This window comes from Emys orbicularis, chromosome 2, assembly GCF_028017835.1.
Source record: "Emys orbicularis isolate rEmyOrb1 chromosome 2, rEmyOrb1.hap1, whole genome shotgun sequence".
NCBI lineage: Eukaryota > Metazoa > Chordata > Testudines > Emydidae > Emys > Emys orbicularis.
Window position 1 is genome coordinate 33,068,177 of NC_088684.1, and position 22,743 is coordinate 33,090,919.

Sequence of the window (22,743 nt, forward strand, 5' to 3'; positions counted from 1 at the left end):
CGGCGTCGCGTCCGCGTCTCTGTGCGCGTTGGTGAAGCGGCGCGGGTGCGGCACCGCCCCTTTTTCCCAAGATGGCGGAGTACGACCTGACCACCCGGATCGCGCACTTCTTGGACCGGCACCTGGTCTTCCCGCTGCTCGAGTTCCTGTCCGTCAAGGAGGTACGTGGAGACCGGGCCGCTCCCCAGCCCCTCGCGGGCCCGCATTCAGTCGCAGCCGACACGTGGCTGGCGGAAACCAGCCCTTGGGCCTGCTCCCTCTCCGGGGAGGGCGGTAATGAGGCCCGGCCAGGGGCCGCCGGGCTGCCATCGGCCTCCCCACAGGCCCCGGCCTGAGCGACGGGCACGCCGCCCGGGCAGCGTTGCGGCGTGGCGGGCCGCGGCGATGCGCAGGGAGTTTGGGAAGAGCTGCCTGGAGTCCAATTGCCTGTCCCGTGGGGGCCGGTCTGCGCGCTCCGGAGCCACTGCGGAAAACGGGGGGCGGCTGGAGGGCAGGTTCGGGGCTACCTGCTCTTTTTCCCGTTCTCTCCCGGCGGGGGGCAGGGCATCCTCCTCCAGCTGCCCTCGGTCCTGCGCCCCGCGTCCCCTCACAAGGTGGGGTGGGGGATCCTTCTCTAGCTGCCCATGATCGTGGACCCCGGCCCCTCACGTGGTGGGGTGGAGGAACTTCCTCCCCATCTCTCCACGGGTTTGGGTTCTGTTCCCTCCCAAGGTGCGGTGGGGAAATCCTTCCCCAGCTGCTGGTGGGCAACCCCCCCCCCCAAGGTTGGGTGAGGGAACCTCCCCCCAGATCCTCCTGGACCTGCACCTGTGTGGGCATGCCTCCTCCTTCCCCTCACACCCTGGGTAGGAGACACTTCTCTTATTATCTTGCCTTGTGTCTCCTAAACCTTCTAGTACTAGTGAGGAACCTTGTAGCTCCAAGGCCTTGTCTGCATTCGGGTTTAAACCCTGATTCTCCTATACTGATGTATCTGCACATAGGTGAACATAATTTGTTGGGGAAGCGTTCACATGGTTTTTGTAAAGGGAAATCATGCCTTACAGCCTACTAGAATTCTTTGAGGGGGTCAGCAAGCATGTGGACAAGGGAGTACAAGTGGATATAGTGTACTTAGATTTTCAGAAAGCCTGTGACGGGTCCCTCATCAAAGGCACTTAAACAAAGTAAGATGTCATGGGATAAGAGGGAAAGTTCTCTCATGGATCAGTAACTGGCTAAAAGATAGGAAACAAATGGTAGGAATAAATGTTCAGTTTTCAGAATGGAGAGAGATATATAGTGCTGTCCCCCAGGGTCTGTACTTGGACCAGTACAATGCAACATATTCATAATGATTTGGGAAAAGGGATAAACAGTGAGGTGGCAACATTTGCAGATCATATATCTTGACTTTAGCAAAGCTTTTGATACGGTTTCCCACAGTATTCTTGCCAGCAAGTTAAAAAAGTATGGATTGGATGAATGGACTATAAGGTTGATAGAAAGCTGGCTAGATCGTCGGGCTCAAGGAGTAGTGATCAACGGCTTGATGTCTAGTTGGCAGCCTGGTATCAAGCGGACTGCCCTAGGGGTCTGTCCTGGGGCCGGTTTTGTTCAGCATCTTCATTAATGATCTAGAGGATGGTGTGGAGTGCACCCTCAGCAAGTTTGCAGAAGACACTAAACTGGGAGGAGTGGTAGATATGCTGGAGGGTAGAGATAGGATACAGAGGGATCTAGACAAATTAGAGGATTGGGCCAAAAGAAATCTGATGAGGTTCAACAAGGACAAGTGCAGAGTCCTGCACTTAGGACGGAAGAATCCCATGCACTGCTACAGGCTGGGGACTGACTGGCTAAGCAGCAGTTCTGCAGAGAAGGACCTGGGGATTACAGTGGATGAGAAGCTGGATCTGAGTCAACCGTGTGCCCTTGTTGCCAAAAAGACTAACGGCATATTGGGCTGCATTAGTAGGAGCATTGCCAGCAGATCGAGAGAAGTGATTATTCCCCTCTATTTGGCACTGATGAGGGCACATCTGGAGTATTGCATCCAGTTTTTGGGCCCCCACTACAGAAAGGATGTGGACAAATTGGAGAGAGTCCAGTGGAGAGCAACGAAAATTATTAGGGGGCTGGGGCATGACTTAGGAAAGGCTGAGGGAACTGGGGTTATTTAGTCTGCAGAAGAGAAGAAGGCTGCTATCAAATCCCCCCTCACTCAACTACCTGAAGGGGGGTTCCAAAGAGGGTGGAACTAGGCTGTTCTCAGTGGTGGTAGATGACAGAACAAGGAGCAGTGGTCTCAAGTTGCAGTGGGGGAGGTCTAAGTTGGATATTAGGAAAAACTTTTTCACTAGGAGAGAGGTGAAGCAGTGGAATGGGTTACCTAGGGAAGTAGTGGAATCTCCATCCTTAGAGATTTTTAAGACCCGGTTTGACAAATCCCTGGCTGGGATGATTTAGTTGGGGTTGGTCCTGCTTTGAGCAGGGGGTTGGACTAGATGACCTCCTGAGATATCTTCCGACGCTCATCTTCTGTGATTCTATTAACTACTGAAGGTAGTTAAGTCCAAAGCAGACTGCGAAGAGCTACAAAGGGATCTCACAAAATTGGGTGACTGGGCAACAAAACGGCAGATGAAATTCAGTGTTGATAAATGCAAAGTAATGCACATTGGAAAACATAATCCCAACTACAGTAACTCCTCACTTAACGTTGTAGTTATGTTCCTGAAAAATGCGACTTTAAGCGAAACGATGTTAAGCAAATCCAATTTCCCCATAAGAATTAATGTAAATGGGGGGGCTAGGTTCCAGAGAACTTTTTTTCACCGGACAAGAGACTATATCTATATCTATATATAATTATATATACACACACACACACACAGAGTATAAGTTTTAAACCATTTAATACTGGTACACAGTGATGATGATTGTGAAGCTTGGTTGAGGTGGATTCAGAGGGTGGGATATTTCGCAGGGAATGCCTTACTGCTAAATGATGAACTAGCAATTGGCTGAGCCCTCAAGGGTTAACTCTCACACTCTACAAGGCAGCAGGAATGGAGGGAGGGGAGACAGCATGGCAGACAGAGACACACACTGTGTGTGAGAGAGAGAGATGCGCATTTCCCCTTTAAGTACACTGCCTTGTTAATTAGATCAGCTTGCTGAGACCGCAGCTGCTGCCAGTAAGCTCCCTCTGTCCTGAGCCCTGTCGTGTGTCCCCCCCGCTCTATGGAAGATGGGGTAAGTGGGGTGCAGAAGCAGGGGGGAGGTGGACACCCTGACAGCCCCCCTTTTTCTCCCCTCCCCCCCACACAGCAAGCAGGAGTCTCGGGGAGCAGCTCCAAGCCAGAGGGCAGGAGCAGCACATGGCAGTGGTGGAAGGGACCACTGCAATTGATAGCCTGCTGGGCAACTGCTGCACAGGGAACTTAGGGGAGGGGGGAGCTGATGGGGGGGCTGCCAGTCCACCCTGGTTCCAAGCCCCCACCAGCTAGCTGCAACGGGCTGTTCTTCCTGGAAGCAGTGGACAAAGCAGGTGGCTGCCAAACGACGTTAGAAGGGAGCATTGCACAACTTTAAATGAGCATGTTCCCTAATTGATCAGCAACGAAACAACGTTAACCGGGATGACTTTAAGTGAGGAGTTCCTGTATACATATAAAAGGATGGGGTCTAAATTAGCTGTTACCACTCAAGAAAGATCTTGGAGTCATTGTGGATAGTTCTCTGAAAACATCCACTCAGTGTGCAGCGGTAGTCAAAAAAGCTAACCGAATGTTGGAAATCATTAAGAAAGGGATAGATAAGACAGAAAATATATTGTCTCTATATAAATCCATGGTATGCCCACATCTGGAATACTGTGTGCAGATCTGGTCACCCCATCTCAAAAAAGATATATTAGAATTGGAAAAGGTACACTAAAGGGCAACAAAAATGATTAGGTGAATGGAACATCTTCCATGTGAGGAGAAATTAATAAGACTGGGACTTTTCATCTTAGAAAAAGAGATGACTAAGGGAGGGATATGACAGGGATCTGTAAAATCATGACTGGTATAGAGAAAGTAAATAAGGAAGTGTTATTTACTCCTCATAACACAAGAACTAGGGGTTACCAAATGAAATTAATAGCAAGTTTTAAACTAAGTATTTCTTCACACAATGCAGTCAACCTGTGGAACTCCTTGCCAGAGCATGTTGTGAAGACCAAGACTATAACGGGTCAAAAAAGAGCTAGATACATCCTTGGAGGATAGGTCCATCAATGGCTGTTAGCCAGGATGAGCAGGGATGGTGTCCCTAGCCACTGTTTTCTAGTGGGAATGGGAGACAGGGGATGGATCACTTGATGATTACCTGCTTTGTTCATTTCCTCTGAAGCACCTGGCATTCGCCACTGTTGGAAGACAGGCTACTGGGCTAGATGGACCTTAGGTCTGACCCACTCTGGTCGTTCTTATGTTTTTACACATTGGTGTAAAGCTAAATGTGACTTGCAGGCTCAGCTAGAGAAATTTGAGGCCTCAGTATGTTGTGTTTGTTGGGGCCTCCCTCCCTTCTATTTCACTTTTATTTACGCAGACATTAGAGGTTTTGGGTAGGTTGTTCGGTCTCGGTTCTGGTACTTCCTGGGACAGGCCTGAGGGTGTGACTTCGCCCACCTCTGTATGACCTCGCGCACAGAGTGCATGTGAGGTTATGCTGCGTGAGGCAGCAGGGGGCTGCAATTCTGAAGAGCGTGCTTCCTTGCCTGCATGACCTTGCATGCACTGTGTGCATAAAGTCCTATCAGTGGAGACAGAGTAGCACACTTCATTATGGCGTTCCCCCATCTGATACCAGACAAAAACAAGTGTGGCTTTGTTTGAGATCTGAGTACTGGATCTCCAGCTGATAATATTAATCGCTAACGTTGGAAAAGCATGACTAGCAAGTTTAAAATTGGACAAATGGTGTGGCTAGTTCTTGGGGGGGCCCTGAACTCAGAGCACCAATACAAATGTCCTCCCTTTTGACCCCTCATGTCAGCTCTGGTGACTGCACTAGTGTAGCTTTTCTTGGAAGCATACATTAATTTAAAACAAAACTACAGCTACCCACAAACCTTGCTAAAATACTTGTTGAAACCTAAATTAGGTGGGCTTTTCCTGCATAGAGAGATGTAGGAAATAGTTTCTGGTTATCGGCCTTATGGCTGAGGGGTGAAAACATTGTCTAGTCACAAGCAAATTGGCAGACTCCATAGAATAAGAAAGTACTCCCATTGCAATCAATGGGAGTTTTGAGTATACTGAATGTTTTATTTTTTTTAGAAAAACCTAGTTTTTAAAATAATAAAAAAAGCACACATGTTGTAGTTGCTTAATTTGTGAAATGTAATCATACATATTGTCTAAAATGCAAAGCTTGCAGTTCTGTAGGGTAAAACACCACATAATAAAGTTCACAGAGGAGTAACTGGTTAGATATTACTACTCTTTTGTGTCTACCATTAGCTATCAATGTATTTTGTCCAACTTTATTTTTTTAATGCCTAGCCTATTAAGATCTTTTGCAGTAGATTAATCCAAATACATTAAAAACATGCTCAGTTGATCCTAATGTGGTTGGATAACAGGGCACATCTCTTTAAAACTGACTAAATTTTGAATTTACGGTTCAGTTGTTTTTGATGTTACTTCCACAGTTGTTCACCATTTTGATGCAATGAACTGAAGTGTAGCCTCAGCCATAAGTTAGGGTAGAGAGGAAATTTAGCTCTCCAGCTCTTGGTGAAAGATATGTGAGGCTGCCTACAATTTCTGCCTGGAATTTTGCTTAGGCACTTCCAAAGTAGGTAAACAAGCTGCCAGAATACCAAATAATTTCTTTTACTTAAAAATTTGTGTAATATTTCCATGTTGGATTTATCACAACACTTCAGCCATATGGTTCTTACTGAGTGTAAATTATCAAACCAGATACAGTTTTAACGGTCATCCATCTGAATGTTCTTTGATGTTAAAATATTTAACATTTTACAACTATAATACAACATGCATAACGTATCATTGCCATCATAGGAGATACAAATGGGCCATAGACTCTCCAACTAGTGGAAAAGAATTGTAGGGAGTTTTGAACAACTAGTTAATGTCAAATTTAAGGTCCTGTTATTGCCACCATTGCTATCTTTAAAAAGTGATCAGATGCTTTATTTAAAGAGTGTTTCAATATGTTATATGAAATCTTTTTAACTTATTGTTTCAGATATACAATGAAAAAGAATTACTTCAAGGAAAATTGGAGCTTCTTAGTGATACCAACATGGTGGATTTCGCTATGGATGTGTACAAAAACCTTTATTCAGATGAGATTCCTCATGGTAAGCTTGGTCATAAGTGGATCTGTGGATTTTGCGGTCAGTTTTAAAGTAGATGCTTGAGTGAATGAAATCGTAACAATCTTTTCCAACAACTGCCAATTTTATTGTCTCAAAACTATCCCTGGTGGTAGTTTTTTGTTTAAAACATTTGTCATTTTGTTCTTCTTTCCTTTTGACCACTGTTCACTTGGCACCGTATTCTGGTATGGTTCTGAAGAATACATTGATAGTTGGTAATAACTTGTATGCAGTACTTGGTACCTATGGAATAAAAATATCAGTATCAAATTTAAGGAAAGATGATTAATGAAAGCAGCTGCCTTATTTTAAAAAGGTCATTGTCATTAATCTTGCAAATTATTTTCTTTTATTTAAAAATTTAGAGTTTCAAAGTGGTATATAAGAGTACTTCATGACCAATAACAAAGACTTTGGGATTACCATAACTCCCCTGATGCCATATCATTGGTTACAATGCTATTCTTTGCCTGTGAAAATATAATATTGCACAGTTAGGTGTGTTGGGAGGGGGGGGGGGGGGGGCTGTGTTCAAGCTTTCCTTTAAAACATTCAATTTTGGAAACTATAGAGACAAGGTATTTCTATTATAACACTGCATATGATTTTCAGGTCATTTGTGATTGAGGTTTAATCACACATGTGGAAGTTCAAAGTTGTGGTTCCTATGTCATGTACAAAAACATAAAACAGCAGAGAGGTCAAACATGTTCTGTGACAAGGGGTAAATTATCCTTTCACCCAGGGTCTAGGCATTGGGGCTACAGGTAAACTAGTATAACTTTGCATTTAATAAACGTTACTTGCAAAAAACTGTTTAGGGATCATTAAGGTTCCAAAGTCAGGTATTCAAAAGTTAGGAATGACTTCATTAGTCTTTACAGGATTACATACAGCTTGTTCTACAAGACCTCTGCTTCATTGATTGTGCAAGATGAACAGCAAATGAGGCAGTGAGTAGCAGAAAGTTCTCTTCTGTTTAAAGCAATGGGCTGGGACCAAAGAAATCTGGGTTCTAGTCCTGGCTTTTCCACAAACTTTCCTTTTGATACTAGGCAAGAATGTCATTACACAAACATCCCTGGGGAGCAAATTAATGTACAAGCATTCAATTCTGGCATTTCCTAACTTTTGAGCACCTGATTTGGCAATCTTAACATTTTTATTTAACATTTTGATTCAGTGTTACAGTACACCATTTCAGCTGATGTGCAGTTTTCTAGTTGGATAATGTTTCACTTCAATAGCTTGCATATATGTAGGAACGATTCCTTGAAGTTTGAGTTCATATCTGGAAGAAAGCTGAGGGAATAAGTCTGGTTACTGGGAATCCTCTGCCTGCATTCCACACACAATCCAGCTACATTCCTCCCAAATTATCCTTTTGTTTGCATTTTTTAGAGCAGTGGCTTTCAAACTTTTTTACTGGTGACCCCTTTCACATAGCAAGCCTCTGAGTGTGACACCTCCCCCCCTATAAATTAAAAACACTTTTTTATCTATTTAACACCATTATACATGCTGGAGTCAAAGCAGGGTTTGGGGTGGAGGTTGACAGCTCGCGACCCCCCCATGTAATAACCTCACGACCCCCTGAGGGGTCCCAACCCCCAGTTTGAGAACCCCTGTTGTAGAGCATGTAATTTATTCTTGAAATTAAACTATTCTATATTATTGACAATTTGATGCCTATTCAGTGATACTGCTATTCTATATTTCTTACAGTAACTTGCAGTATAAAATTTCTTCTGTATGTGATGATTCAAATGTTAACCATCATTAACCTTATCTAACAATATAAAATAAAGTTTACTGCAGGTAACACTTTCATTCAGAGTCAAGTACTATTCAGCACTATTTGTTTGCTTGATGCTCTGTCCAAGAAATCTGACCTGTGGTGCACCAAGTGCTGCACTCCTGTACATTTAATTTTCTCTCTGTACAGACTACTTTTATATACATAATTATAATAAGTGTAGATTGTTCTTTTTACCCAAATTTACCATGAAGGGTTATGTATGGGCAACTCTCAGTCTTTCTGTCAGCTGGATAACTTTTGCCAAGGTTATAGTTGAGTTGCATTCTTAAGAAACTTAACAGTATTAAGGGGTAGCCGTGTTAGTCTGGATCTGTAAAAAGCGACAGAGCCCTGTGGCACCTTTCTGTTAGTCTGTAAGATGCCACAGGACTCTTTGTCGCTTTTAACAGTATTAATTAGTTAAAGCTAGAAATTTAGTGCAAATACATTAAACAAATGCATTTGCACACATTTAATAATTGTACTTTCTTCTGCCTTCCTTACCTTTAACTTGTTCAACTGCAGGAGTCACGGAATAAACATGCTTTCATATAATCAGTAAGGTAACTGAATGGTTTCTCCTTTTGCCCTCTTCTTCCCCCACCACCTTCATTTTTGTAATCACAAGAGTCAACTGAAGGTGTGGATAGTTCCATCATTGAAGTACCACTTATCAGGCAAGTGTTTCTCAGGTTTAGACTGGGTTGTGAATTACTCACCATTACCAGTTTGTCCACTAGAATTCGTTCTCAAATTTGTGGTGTGGTTACGCCCAGGATCATTCTTCTGTGGATACATTGTGGTTGACTGCAGTGGTTGTTGGGACAACTTCATTCTTTTCGTTATCTTTGTCTCGTTGCTGGATTGGGTGGCGGATCCTCTTGCTCCATAAAGTTCTATACTCAAATAGCTGATTTTTCTCAAACTTTGGCTGTTTTGTTCCAAATCATGGTTTCTTCAAGCTGATATTTAAATGCTTCCTCTGCCACACATGGTAGCACTGGATGTAAAACTATAGTGTTCCTAACTATTTCTACCAGCTTGAAAGTTATTTTGCAGATTAGGCTGCTTATAAGCATCTTTCTTCTTACTTTTCAAATAAGTTTTCTGTCAGAGTTTGAGTGATCGCAGAACAAAAATCTAGCCTAGATTTGTAGAAGATTTTTTTCATACAGTTTCAGGTCAGCAGATAATTATTCCATTCCCCTTGAATATATGTAGCATCTTCCCTTGTATTGCTTTTCACCTTTGCAACTTTATCAGAAGCAAGCAAATGTATCCAAAACATTGTTTCTTCCTTCATGGTGGATGAGAAATCTTTTAAGTTGTTCATGACTGGGATGTAAAACTCTTCCATATAGAGAGTGGCTTTTTAGTAAGCTAGTCACTTGTAAAATGAGTCAGATTCCAAGCCAAAAGGGACCAGTGTTATCATCTAGTCCAGGGGTCTGCAACCTTTCAGAAGTGGTGTGCCAAGTCTTCATTTATTCACTCTAATTTAAAGTTTCTCGTGCCAGTAATACATTTTAATGTTTTTAGAAGTTCTCTTTCTGTAAGTCTTTAATATATAACTAATCTATTGTTGTATGTAAAGTAAATAAGGTTTTTAAAATGTTTAAGAAGCTTCATTTAAAATTAAATTAAAATGCAGAGCCTCCTCGACAGGTGTCCAGGACCCGGGCAGTGTGAGTGCCACTGAAAATCAGCTCGCGTGCCGCCTTCGACACGCGTGCCATAGGTTGCCTACCCCTGATCTAGTCTGACTTTCTGTATAACACAGGACGTACACTTCCCCCAATAAGTTCCAAAACATATTTTTTTAGAAAAAACATCCAATCTTGATTAAAAATTGTCAATGATGGAGACTTCACCAGGGCCCTTGGTAAGTTGTTCCAATGATTAATTACTCTCACTGTTGGGAGTGGAGGTACGCTTTAGTTCCAGTTTGAATTTGTCTTACTTTAACTTGCGGCCATTGGATCATATACATTTCTCTGCTAAATTGAAGAGCCCAATATTAAATATTTGTTCCCCACATAGCTACTTATAGACTGTAATCAAGTCACCCCTTAACCTTCTCTTTGTTAAGCTAAATAGACAAAAGGAGCTCTATTACCGAAAGGGATGTTTTTTAATCCTTTAATCATTTTCATTTTCATGGCTCTTTTCTGAACTCTTTCCAATCTATAAACATTCTTCTTGATTTGTGAGCACCAGAACTGGAAAAAGTATTCCAGGAGCAGTCAAAGCCAAATACAGTGGTAAAATAACCTTTATTCCTACTCAAGATTCCCCTGTTTATGCATCCCAGGATTGCATTAGCCCTTTTGGCCACAGCATCTCACTGGGAGCTCATGCTCAGGTAATTAGATAGAGACCCCCATCCTATAAGCATGCCCTGTGTTCTTTATTCCTAGATGCATAGGTATATATTTAGCTGTATTAAAAATGCATATTGTGTGCTTGTGGCCCATTTATCAAGCAGTCCAGATCACTCTGTATCAGCGACCTGTTCGCTTCATTTTTTACCATTCCCCAAATTTTTGTCACCTGCAAACTATCCGTGATGATTTTGTTTTCTTCCAGGTCATTGATAAAAAACATTAAATAGCATAGGGCCAAGAACTGATCCCTGTGGGCCCCCTCTAGAAACACTCATTCAATGTTGACTCCCCTTTTACAATTATTTTGAGACATATCAGTTAGCTACCTTTGAATTGATTTATTTGTGCCATGTTAATTTTATATCGTTCTGTTTTTTTAATCAAAATGGCATGTGGTACCAAGTCAAATGTTGTACAGAAATGTGTTATCTCAGCACTATTACCTTTATCAACTCAACTTGTAATTCATCAAAAAATACTAAGTTAGTTTGGCAGGATCTATTTTCCATAAAGCCATGTTGTTTGGCATTAATTATATCACACTCCTTTAATTCTTTATTAATCATTGTGGCAGTTAATGTGGCTTGACTGAGGGGACAAATGAGCTGAGTTTTTTGGATGCTAGGGTACTCAGCACTCTAGCAGATTCTACATCCGATAACTACAGGCTGCTTGCTAAGGTGTTAACTTTACATTGTACTCTTTCTTTATCTAGCTTTGCGTGAAAAGAGGACTGCTGTTGTTGCACAGCTGAAACAGCTTCAGTTAGAAACTGAGCCAATTGTCAAGATGTTTGAAGACCCAGAAACTACAAGACAAATGCAATCTACTAGGTAATATTTTCTTTAATACTCTAGACATTGTAGGAATTAATCTTCCCAGATGTCTTGTTGGACCAGTGCAAAGAAAAAAATTAACAGTTGTCAGTTTTAAGCTGAAAATCTTTGCTCCCTTTGCCTGTACCGGATGTTGATATTTATGCTGTGATGTCTTGGACCTCCATATAATGATATTCTGCTTTCCATTAATAATGTCTCTGTGAGGGAGAGCTTATACTTCAGGATGTTGACCACCAAAATGGTTAAATACAGAAATAAAATAAAAATAAATCATCTTGTAAGAAATGTTTTGTCATAATTTAAATATTGTTTGTGTTTAGATGATGAAATAGGTAGAAAGGCCTTTGAAGTCATCCCTGAAAAGCCCAGGTGATATGTTAATTTTCTGCTGCTCTTTTCCCATAACATCTTCAAAGTAGAATGTTGAAGTATCATCCTTCCAGGCACATAATTGGCTGTTGTAATCACCTTCAGAGGTGACGAAAATAACTTCTTAAACAGCTAGAAGCATCAGCAACCTGAGGCATTTTCATAGACCTGCCAGTTCAAGAAGTGAGTCTGAGGGCTTGTCTTCACTGCAGGAGTAAGTAAACCTAAGTTATGCTACTCCAGCTACGTAGCTTAGGTCGACTTACCCCGGTGTCTTTGCTGCGCTGCATTGCCAGGAGACGCTCTCTGGTCAACTTCCCTTACTCTTCTCTGAGAGCTGGAGTACTGGGGTCGACCTGAGAGCGCTCTGCTGTTGATTTAGCAGGTCTTCACTAGACCCGCTAAATTGATCCCTGCAGCATCGATTACAGCAGCGTTGATCTCTCTGTATTGAAGACCAGCCCTGAGAATTGCAGATTATTTTCTCCTCAGTGAAGAATGTTATATTATTTGCAACACCTTAACCAAGTTGTTCAATACCTTTTATTAGGGAGTTTCAGAAAATGCCAATACCTGAATTTCACCCCGAGAAATATTTTTTTAATGCAGCATATCATTGCAACTCCTTAATATTTGTAGTACTCATGATAAATGGCATGGACAGAATGGCAAGATAACATTTCAGTATTCTGATTAATTTGAATTGTTGAAATATTTCTGGGCATAAAATGTAATTAATATAATCACCAGTTTCAAAGAAAGCACAGGTATTCCCCTTAACCCATATGAAATGGGCTTATTTCTTAAATATCTTAGATTATCTTCTGCAAATACACCACAGTGAACAATGAAAAGAAAATATATTGATGCAGCTAATTACTAAGGTCTTCCTCCTGCAGTTGAATCCATGTGGGAGTAACCGTGCACCCACATGGAATCCCATTAACCTCAGTGAAGCTCAACATGAACATGTATTCCTGGATGGATCTGCTTCCAGGACCGTGGCAAATATTTATAATAAATAAGGCTGCAAGAAAATTGTGAGCCATGATTTTTGTTGTAGAAACGTCAACTTTCAACACTCACTGCAACTAACAACTCTCACCACAACTTTTTCACAATATCACTCACTGAAACCTGGTCATGATGGAGGGGTGGCAGAGCCAAATTTTAGTGAGTGGTGTTGTGACTTGGTGAACATGGGGTCAGAGGTGAAAGAGGAGGAGGGTGGGGTTGGGGTTGGGGTTGTGTTCCCTGGAGGGCTCACACTTTGCCCAGGTGTGGTTCTGCCTCTGCCAAGTGGCGCAGGTCAGGCCTGCTGAGCCTCAGCGTCTCCTGCATGACTTGAAGAACTTTGCCTCTCATGGCTCCTGGTAAGTGGGGCCAGATGGGTGTTGGGTCTTGTGCCTTCCACAGGATGTGAAGCTGGGATGGGGAGCCTCCAGGGATCTCTGCATTGGGGCCAGCTCTAGGATGCAGGGGTTTGGCCGTGCCCATCGCGCCCCCCTTCCCCCCAAGGGAGTAGAATTTTGCTTTTTGAGTCTGCCTTTGTTCTCACATGATACTGGGGCAGGCTGTATTTTGGGAAATGGCAGATTAAAATGTATTTATGTATACATAAATTTTACTGATTTGGGGTTTTTTATAACTATAAATTACCATAGGACATACACATTTCCATATTCACAGGTGAGAACTTAGTTACTATGGAGTAAGGTCAAGTTACTGTATTGCTTTCCAATCTTGGGTCGGTGCTGCCCAGCTGACTAGGACCCCCATGTAATTTGAGTTTTGAGGGCAGCAGTTCACCTGCTTTCCCAAAAAACCCACAGCAAAGGGGTATGTTCTGGGTCTTCTGTGCTCTTGTCATTATTTTTTTCGTTTTGTTGCTGATGGTATAATTCTCTATGCCTGCTGCGCCAGTCATAAAATCAACTCAAAGCAGTTAAAATAGAAATGTCCTGAGGTTTTCCTCGGACTTAAATTAACTAAATATATCTTCTTGCTTCAGTTTGTACTTTAACAAATAGTAGGAAATAACTTTGTGCTGATTAGTACCTCAGGCAGTTATAGCTGTTTTGTTTAACTGTCGTCTTGTGCATTCTTTTTTCTTTCCATTTGTCAGCTAAGACATCTGCTGTTCAATTTGAATCTGCTTCATGTGTGACTTGCCACTAAGCCGTAGGGATAAGCTCCCTGGTGTATATCTGGTTAGGACTCTCCCAACTTGTGAACTGTCACCACATATTTAGGGAGTTCGTGTCTCCAAAGTTGTATAAGGAATACCCTCCTTTCTTGATAAATCTGCTGACTAGAGGTTATAATGGTAAATGGTACTGTCTTTTTTTCCCTACTTGCAAATCTTGATACGTTTGCACTTGATAAGCTGTGAGTTGCTGCACACCACATCTGTGCTGCCTTAAAGGGAATCCTGTTTCTAGTAATTCATTACCTGTAGTCCCTCACTGCTTCAGAGCTGTTTTGAGGAATTTCCTGCATACCTCAGATGTTGGAAGGTCACCAAGGCACCTGACCACTTAAATGTTCCTTTATGATGTATTCCCATCATGAAAATCTATGGATACTTTTTGCTATCTTTACAGTTCACACATGCATTCTTGCATGGACGGAAAGATATCTTATGACAATACAAATATTTTAAGGATGCTCTTGTTCAGACAGGTATCTATGATTAAGTATTGGTACAAGAACAAGATACTGTTAGAAGATGCTTACACAAGAGTACATACAAGTGTGGCCTTGAGAGCCACAGGTTCAGGCAGCCTCCTCCCTGAGATTTTGTGGCAAGGTGCACAATAGGAACAGAACCTTTTAATTTATCTCAAGACACTTAATATCCTTGTTTTTGAGCTAGAAAGAGCAGTTCACGCCACATACAATAGGGCAAACTTTCCTACTAGTAGTAAAATGAGATCTTTAGAACAGCATGCATATACTTGCTTCTTTGAGCTTTGCGAACTCTTCTGACTTGTAGTTTGATTTAGTCATTTACACAAAATGCCTTACTGAGATCAGTTAGCACTCAATAAGTTGGGGATTCAGAATGAATTATGTTTTTCAAGGTCTGTTGCCTAGACGTTTAAGGTTGGCACAAAGTGAATTGAAAGCAGCCAGATATTTATGCTGGAAAACTTCCCTTGTCTAGGAGGAATCTGTGTGAGAACTCTACCACCTCCTGTGTGAGGGGAGGCAAGGGGATGTGGTGGATCAAAGGTCTGCTATGTCTAATTTCCTGCTGGCTTTAGGCATAGTTGAGAATCAAACCCTATGTATCCTGGAAAGCCACACCAGGGATACTTGTCAGTGCCTGAAGGCTCATTTTACGTACCTGAAAACCTCAGTGTACTGTGACATAAGTTGTTGAAGCTCCCAGCATGGATAAATGCATATATGTTCTACTTGGCTAATGGTCTTACAAACTGTATGCTAAAATGTAATATTGTCATCCTTCCTCTTGTGGAATTCAGTACAGTGTACTGAATTGGTGCATATATCAGATTTTATTATTTTTTACATCGGTATTTCCTTAATATGATGTAAAAATATCCTGTTGTGTTTCACACATCGTTGTGAAGGGTCTGCTCTTGTAGTTTAGGCTTCAAAATTGTCAGGTGCAACTAAGGGGAGTTTTCTTGTTTCATACAGGGATACAGCCCACCCACTAGATATGTGTTTTTCTTATAGTATATGGCACTGTTGACATTCACTGCTGTACTTTGAACTGGTGGAACTTCTCATGTAAAGAAGAATCATAATGTTATGAGCATTCAAGATGGGGAGAGTGTTGAGTTTTCGTAAATCTGAAAGTTTGGCCAAACAAGGGAGATATCTTTGAGGGAACTCAAGGGATGCCCTTGTTACGTTGTGGATGCTGAAGTGATCAGGGCTATTTAATTACTCCAAGTCTCAATTTTGAAGTACACTGGACCCTCGCTAGAATGTGGGATTTGGGATTAATGCGGGGACTGCGTTAAAATGAATTGCAATTAAAGTAATTAAATTTGGGATCCATGGCCGCGACCGTGTTATATGCGAATTCGTGCTATATATAGACGCGCATGCTAGCAAGGGTCCGGTGCATATATTAGCATGGGTATATGGGATTGGAGTAGCCTTCCAGGACCTTGAGTGCCTCATGCTTCCCAGGTTAGCATAGGAGATGCATAACAAAGCTTTTTCCCCTAAGGGAGTAACTTGTAGACTGAATCTGACAGCTTTATTCTTCCCAGATAAATATCTGCTTATAGTAGATGGCAAACTGTATTTACTTAGTGACTTTGACGAGGCAATGAATTTTTAATATGTAAAACTGCTTAGTTCAGTATCTGGGAGTACACAGTGAGACTGGTTTAGGACTTAATTTTTATTAAAAAAAAAAAAAATCTGATCCCCATTTTTGAATGAAAACTCATAAGTGAAATCGTTAATCTTTTTCCTCTGTATTGAGGTTTTTAACACTCTTTATCGACTGAAACTTTTAAATTATTCTCCGTTCCTTCCATGTCTCAGTCTTCACAGTGGGGTGTTTCTCATCTCCATGAGATATGTAGGCAGACCAGATCTTTGCTTTGAGCCTGGGGTTAGGACCACATTTCAGGAGGAACTCTCCAGAATTTTCTTCTCCAAGCAGCACATATGGCAGATTCCAGATCTCTTTGTAGCAGAGCTTCCACAGGTTTTTTTTAACAAAATGTCTGTTTCTTCATCAGTTTTGATGTTTTTCTCCTCAAAAACTGCTAAACTTCAAAAAAAAATATTCTGGCTTTCTGAGGAGGATTTGAAGAACACCTCTCCTAGACAGACAGTAGGCCGCACAAACTCAGCCCTCAGCTACCATGTGGGTGAGGTCTATGCTTAGATGATTGAGCAGGCCACCCGAAAGCTCCTTTCCCTGAGACCAGGCTGGAATCAGTGGCATTGAACCAGGGTATATTTTTAAACCCCTCCCTGCTTCTCACCTACATATTGGACCCCTGTTCCCATAGCTTGCAGAGCAATCAGGAAAGTTTCACTGGAGCTTTCCTTAATCGCTGAAGCTCACAGAAGGAAGAAATTCTTGCTCCCAGCCAGCATATAGACAAGATCTGTGCTGAGGCAGTTGAGAAGGCCCCAGAGTGCACCCTCTCTCCCACAAGCTGTTTTACTTGTGAGGGCTCAGCTGCATAAGAGGTACCAGTTGCTGTGACCTCTGATACAAATGACTCAGTTGTCTCCAGTGGCTCTAGCTTGCTCAGTCTGTGCAGTCAATCCCCTTCCCTGAAAGATGGACTTACCTCCTTTCCCCTTCCAGGCTCCAGGGGTCCCACAGGAGGCCATCAAGTGGCTGTTTTCCTTAGGGAGGCGTGCAGGACACATGCCTGCAGACTGTTGTTTCAGACTCCCAGGTAAAGCACTCCCCCCCTCACAGGATTGCCTTACCTTTTGTCTCAGGGGTTTGGCCCAGGGACTGTTGAATATGTTGATCGCAATCAGTTAAACGAAGGAGAAATCTCTGAAACTGGGGTTTTGAGCATGGTACCTCAGACTTGGCTAATCTTCCCAGAATTAAGCACAAATGAGGGTCTAACTTTACAGGTGCATATGTTTTTTTAGAGAATGAAAGACCTGTTTTGTTTTTTTAAAAGCTTGCAAATGGAAGGAGAGCTTTAATTTTTCCTCACCTGGTTTGAGGGTGTGAGTAAGGTGAAGTGAAAATTCCTTGGACTAAAAGGTCTTCATTACTCTCTGCCTGCTGCAGCATCCTTAGTAAAAGGCATAATCATACCAGCTGACAAGAGTATTCCTGCCAAACCCACAGACTGGAGAAATAAGATTATCACTCAGGCTAAAATTTAATACATGCACATGAGCCTTGAGAATATTCTCTTGTCTGTATTCTCTTATCGTGGAGATCTTTGTTCAACTGGGAGGCCATTGTTGAGCATGTTCCTAAATAAATAAATTACATAAAATCTACCTTTAATGAGATTTCATTAGCAACTTTCCAGGACTGATGCATCACCTAAGATGTGCTGACATTCAAACTTCCAAAGGCTTGTTCTGGGGACACCTGTTGTGCCATGGTAAGAAACCAGAATTGCAGAATATCACCTGATATCCTTCCAAATATTTTGTTGATGAGCTCTTTGGGGAGTGTAGAGACACAGCAGTCATTGAGCACTGATGTTTTAGACATGGGATTAAGTCCCTTCCTCCTTCCAGTGAGAGTGTCTTAAAACAACCTTATCTCTTTGTTCCCTTTGAAGCCATTTTCCTTCCAGGTTCCAGTATAAAGCTTGCACATTAGGAGGAAGCCATTGCTCATTTTTCTCAGAATTGGAATACCAAGGCTGGGATTCTCTGGAAAACCATTTAACCCCTAAAGTTTCTCTTGAATTTCCAAAGTTGGGGTTGCTCTCTCCTCCCCATGGGAGTAAACTACCCAAGCAAATGGGTGCTTGACACAATCAGGGAAGGATATTCAACAGAACTCACACATTGTCCCAGGAACAAGATTATCCTTTTCCCAAAAGTAAATTAAAATAAACCATGCTCAACAAGAACCTTTGTATCAGAAGAGAAAGATTCAGTAGTCCATCTCCTACACACTGGAGAACTAGAACCAATTTCATGTGGAGAGAGAGATTTTGAAAAGGGCACAACATTATTTGTGGTACAAAGAGAAATAATGGTATACAGCCCATTTTATATCTAGGGTCTCTCAACAAGGAGATTGATATTCCAGGGGAAATACTCTAATGCTATCATTACAGCATTGTTCCCCGAACTTCAGAATATGAAAATAAACCTCTTAGAGATCTATTAAGGATATAATTGGGTTGAGTCACATGAATACGTCAGCTTCTGCTACAATAAGAAGCACTTTCAATAGAGTACATCCCTTTTGGACTTGTAAATTCTGCATGGGTATTAACGAATGCCATGTGATCCCTCCCTTCATGTGAAAGGGATACTACCCTTGTCTGGCCAATCTTCTCATTATGTTACGTAGGGCCCGCCACCATTGATACCAATCTTTAGAAACATGGCAGTGTTTGGGAGAAAGGTGTAATGGAACAGGGTGCCCCAATAGCCCTTATGCTCCTTTCAGTTCTACTTGGTAAATTGAATTCTCCCTCCCAGTGGATTATTTATGACTTTATACAGTGCACTGTAAAGACTGTCTGATGTGGAGGGAACTGAAGGAAAATTCTGTTTTGTCGGTGAATTTTCATTCTAGGATCTTCCGTGTCACAGTCCAACTCTCCCACAGAGGACTGCATTATGTCCAGTGTTTTTTCTAGCTGTTGCTCGCGTTTGAAAGGCGGAGGGTGTTCCTCTGAGAAATCCCTACATTTCATGTCAGTGTGCTGCTGCAAATCGTTTGAGTTAAATATCAATATTAAATTTTTATATAGTACATTTCCAAAGCTGAAAAATACTATCGTTCGGAAGAGTTCATCCTGACGGACTGTCCTAAAATCAGGCTTGGAACAAAAATCTGCCTGTTTCCAGTTGCTGTGGGAATAGGGATCCATTGTCAAGACTGTCTGACGTGGAGGACCCTAGAATGAAAATTCACAGCTAAGTCAATTCTCCTTATCCCCGTTGCTCTTGTAAATGAAGTATCAATAACTGCACAGTTTTGATCAATTCCGTATTTTTATTTTTTTCAGCTTTTAAAATGTTATTATATATTTGACCTTTTGAGTAAGTCTTTGTATATAGTTTGAGTTAATTTTTTTCTTTTTAAATCTATTTCGCACCAAACTGTATTTGCTCTGAACAAGTCATTGCTAATTTCTGGTACAACACCAAAGATAGTAAAAAGTCCTTGGCTTGTTTATAGTTTCCTGGAGATCTTTGAAAAATACTGGTGGTCTCAAATTTGTAAATTGGTAGACATCCTGAGTGAAGATTAATTTGTCTATAAAGTGCTTTAAGATCCTTTTGTAATTTCATAAATGCAGTATAATATCGTTATTGATGATTGATTTGCATGCAAAACTCCCCCACACCCAAGTTCTTAGTATGCAGTGGATTGTTTCTTATTAATGGCATGATTGTTTTTTCAGCTAACAGTGGCACTAGTGCAGTGCACATTAGTGCTCCTTAAAAAATGCAAGTCCATTTTTGTCACCTTGTAATAACTTGCTGAGAAGCTAAGCTGTTTCTCTGCATCACTCTTTACTGCAGAGGGTATTGCAGGGAGGTGACTTCATTGAACCTGCTCTTTTCTGGTAATAAAAATGAAGTGCTATCAGAGATTGAGGTGTCAGAAGTAGAAGTGCTGGAACAAATTGATAATTTAACAAGTTACCAGACCCAGAAGGTATATATTAGAGTTCTGAAAAATCTGAAGTTTGACACATGTGACCAGCTAGCAAAAATATACAATCCCATTAAGAACAGCTACCGTATTGGAGGGTACCAAATGTTGTACCTATATGTAAAAAACATAGTTCTAGGGGTGATCTGGGGACGACCAGTAAGCCTTACATCTCTTCTTGGTAAATTGGTGGAAACGAGGGGGTTCTGAGAAAGGTGATATGAGAGATAGACTAGGGGCATGGAAAATCTCTCCTTTGTAGAACAGTTGAAAAGATTAGGGTGGTTTACCTAAGAAATCAGATTAATAAGAGGGGACATGATAAAAGCTTGTAAAATCATGAATGGTAGAGAATGAAGCTTGGGTGCTTCTGTTCTCTCTGTTGCATAACAAGGGGACACTCATTGAAATGGAAAGGTGGCAAATTCAAAACTGACCAAAGGGAAATATTTTTTCACCAGCTGCATGATTGGATAGAACTCAGTTGACATAGGATGTAATTTGAGTTCAAAGGTGAATGGCTCCACTCTAGTCCATGGTAGTTTTGCCACTGAGTTCATTGGTTCTGGGACTTCATCCCAAGAACTTATCAATATTTAGAGGGATTGGACATTTATATGGAGAACAAGAATAGCCAGAGTTGTTATAGTGAATGCTAAATTCTTTAGCTCACTTGACAGCACATCATGGCTATTCGGATTCACAATTTATTCTGTATACTCAGTCCCCTTGGTTTGTGTGGGCCTTTCACGCAGCAACAGATTTTTTTTAAAAAGTCATAGGGATACTCAGGGAAAGTTTAAAAAAAGAGACTGTTGTGTGTTCCTTTTAATAGCTTTATTTAGTATTACACATTAACTTGTGATGGTCAGTTTAAAACTGATGTTTTACAGATCTTTATTTTTGTTACAGAGATGGTCGAATGCTCTTTGATTATCTAGCTGACAAGCATGGTGTAAGTTTTTTTTTTTTATTTTATTTTTACATTTTAAAATATCTAAAAGTAACAGGCTAAATTATATTCAATCCAACAGTCTTGCAATATCAAGAACATGGCACCTGGCCTATCTGTGTAGTTTAAATGTAGCTGATGTGCAAAACTTCTTGCATGAAAATGTTTAAAAGCTTAAATTGAACTAAATATGTTACAAACTTATAAAAGCAAGGAAATCTGGATATTAACTGCATCCTTAAAACTTGTGGTTATGCTTAAATATTGTAGTACTTTCTTCTAACATTAGTGTTATTACTGTATTCAGCAGAATTAATAAAGGATGAAGTAATTGTTTCAGTTTCTGTGATTTAGTTTGTCTGGTCACTGCTATCATTGCACTTATCATCCAAAGACCCTGAAGTTCTTTACAGGCTACTTACATATCTATAATTAAATTTGACTCTACCCACTATTGAGTCATTTCACAACCCATTGCTATACCATCTGTTTCATAATGAAGACAAACATTTTGTATTCTTTCTCAGTTTAGACAGGAGTACCTAGACACACTCTACAGGTATGCAAAGTTCCAGTATGAATGTGGCAACTATTCAGGAGCTGCAGAATATCTCTACTTTTTTAGGGTTTTGGTAAGTAGTTGTTTTTTTCTTAAGTATTTAGGCCACTTTGTTTTCTGTAACAATTCTTAAATATCCTGATTTATAAACTTCCTGAGACAATTATTCAATACAAGAGGAATACTGAAAAGATACACAAGCTCAGAATTAATGATTCTAATTAGTTATTTGCTATCAGTTTCATATTCTGTTTGTGATTATAGGGGAAAACTCTGGTCTGTGTACAGTAATCTATTTAGATTGCAAGATCCTTTTGTCAGGGAACATGTTTTCATTTGTATCTTGCACAATGCCAAGAGTACGGTCAGTCATTCACAAATAATATGATATTGCATAGTAACTGTTGGAAAATAACTTTTCAGTCACTAAACTTGTGAAAATTTAATTTTTCTTTAAGACAGAGTTCAAGCTTATTTGCATTACAATTGTCTTTTCATGGATGCTCTTCAATAACAAAATCCAGGATTTTGTCTATTCGGGTTGACATGGGTGCGCCTGCCATTTTGTTAGTTTCGTCGGTTCTGTTCTTGAGATCAAATAGAGCATTCTGTTTACAAGAATTCTGCTCTGCTAGAAGTAAATGTAAAACACCTGCCTAATTTTAAGAACGGAAAAGTGAAACAGAAACGTTTGTCAGTATGGCATATGCATGAATAGACCGAAACCTAGTTTGTATGTTTGTTTAGTCTTATCATACCTCACTATGATCTTTAGAATGGCAATGTTAAAAATGAACAATTTTAGCAAAATTTTCAAGTGCTAATTTTTGTTCCAATTTAAATTTTAAAATTTGTAAAAGTTGTAACTAACTGTATTAAGTATTTCCTGTTCTTCCTATAAATCTAAACTGGAAGAATATTATAAACTCTAACAGCTAAGAATAAGCATTTGCAATCTAATTCCTGTGCACAAAAAGTGGTGGTGAAAAGTTTACAGATAAATTGAAGGTAATCAGTGGTAATGCTGAACTTACAGCTTCCTATCAAGAATTCCATCTGTCTTCCCTTGAATATTATGGAGGATTTAGAAGAGTAAAAGTTGTGCTTTAGAAATGTTAACAGCTTAAACAA

General features: G+C 40.8%; 1 protein-coding gene across 3 annotated transcripts in view; it reads left to right on the top strand.

Moving 5' to 3' along the window:
• The first annotated feature begins 23 nt into the window (after nucleotides 1-23).
• Nucleotides 24-22,743, top strand: part of EIF3E (eukaryotic translation initiation factor 3 subunit E) — a 61,945-nt gene continuing 39,225 nt past the window's right edge. For all 3 annotated transcript variants that reach the window (XM_065398229.1, XM_065398230.1, XM_065398231.1), the window contains exons 1-5: nucleotides 24-161; nucleotides 6,250-6,364; nucleotides 11,280-11,397; nucleotides 21,014-21,056; nucleotides 21,581-21,685. In XM_065398229.1, the coding sequence (XP_065254301.1) occupies nucleotides 72-161; nucleotides 6,250-6,364; nucleotides 11,280-11,397; nucleotides 21,014-21,056; nucleotides 21,581-21,685 (471 nt within the window). In that variant the 5' untranslated portion in view covers nucleotides 24-71. The remainder of the gene's footprint in view (nucleotides 162-6,249; nucleotides 6,365-11,279; nucleotides 11,398-21,013; nucleotides 21,057-21,580; nucleotides 21,686-22,743) is intronic.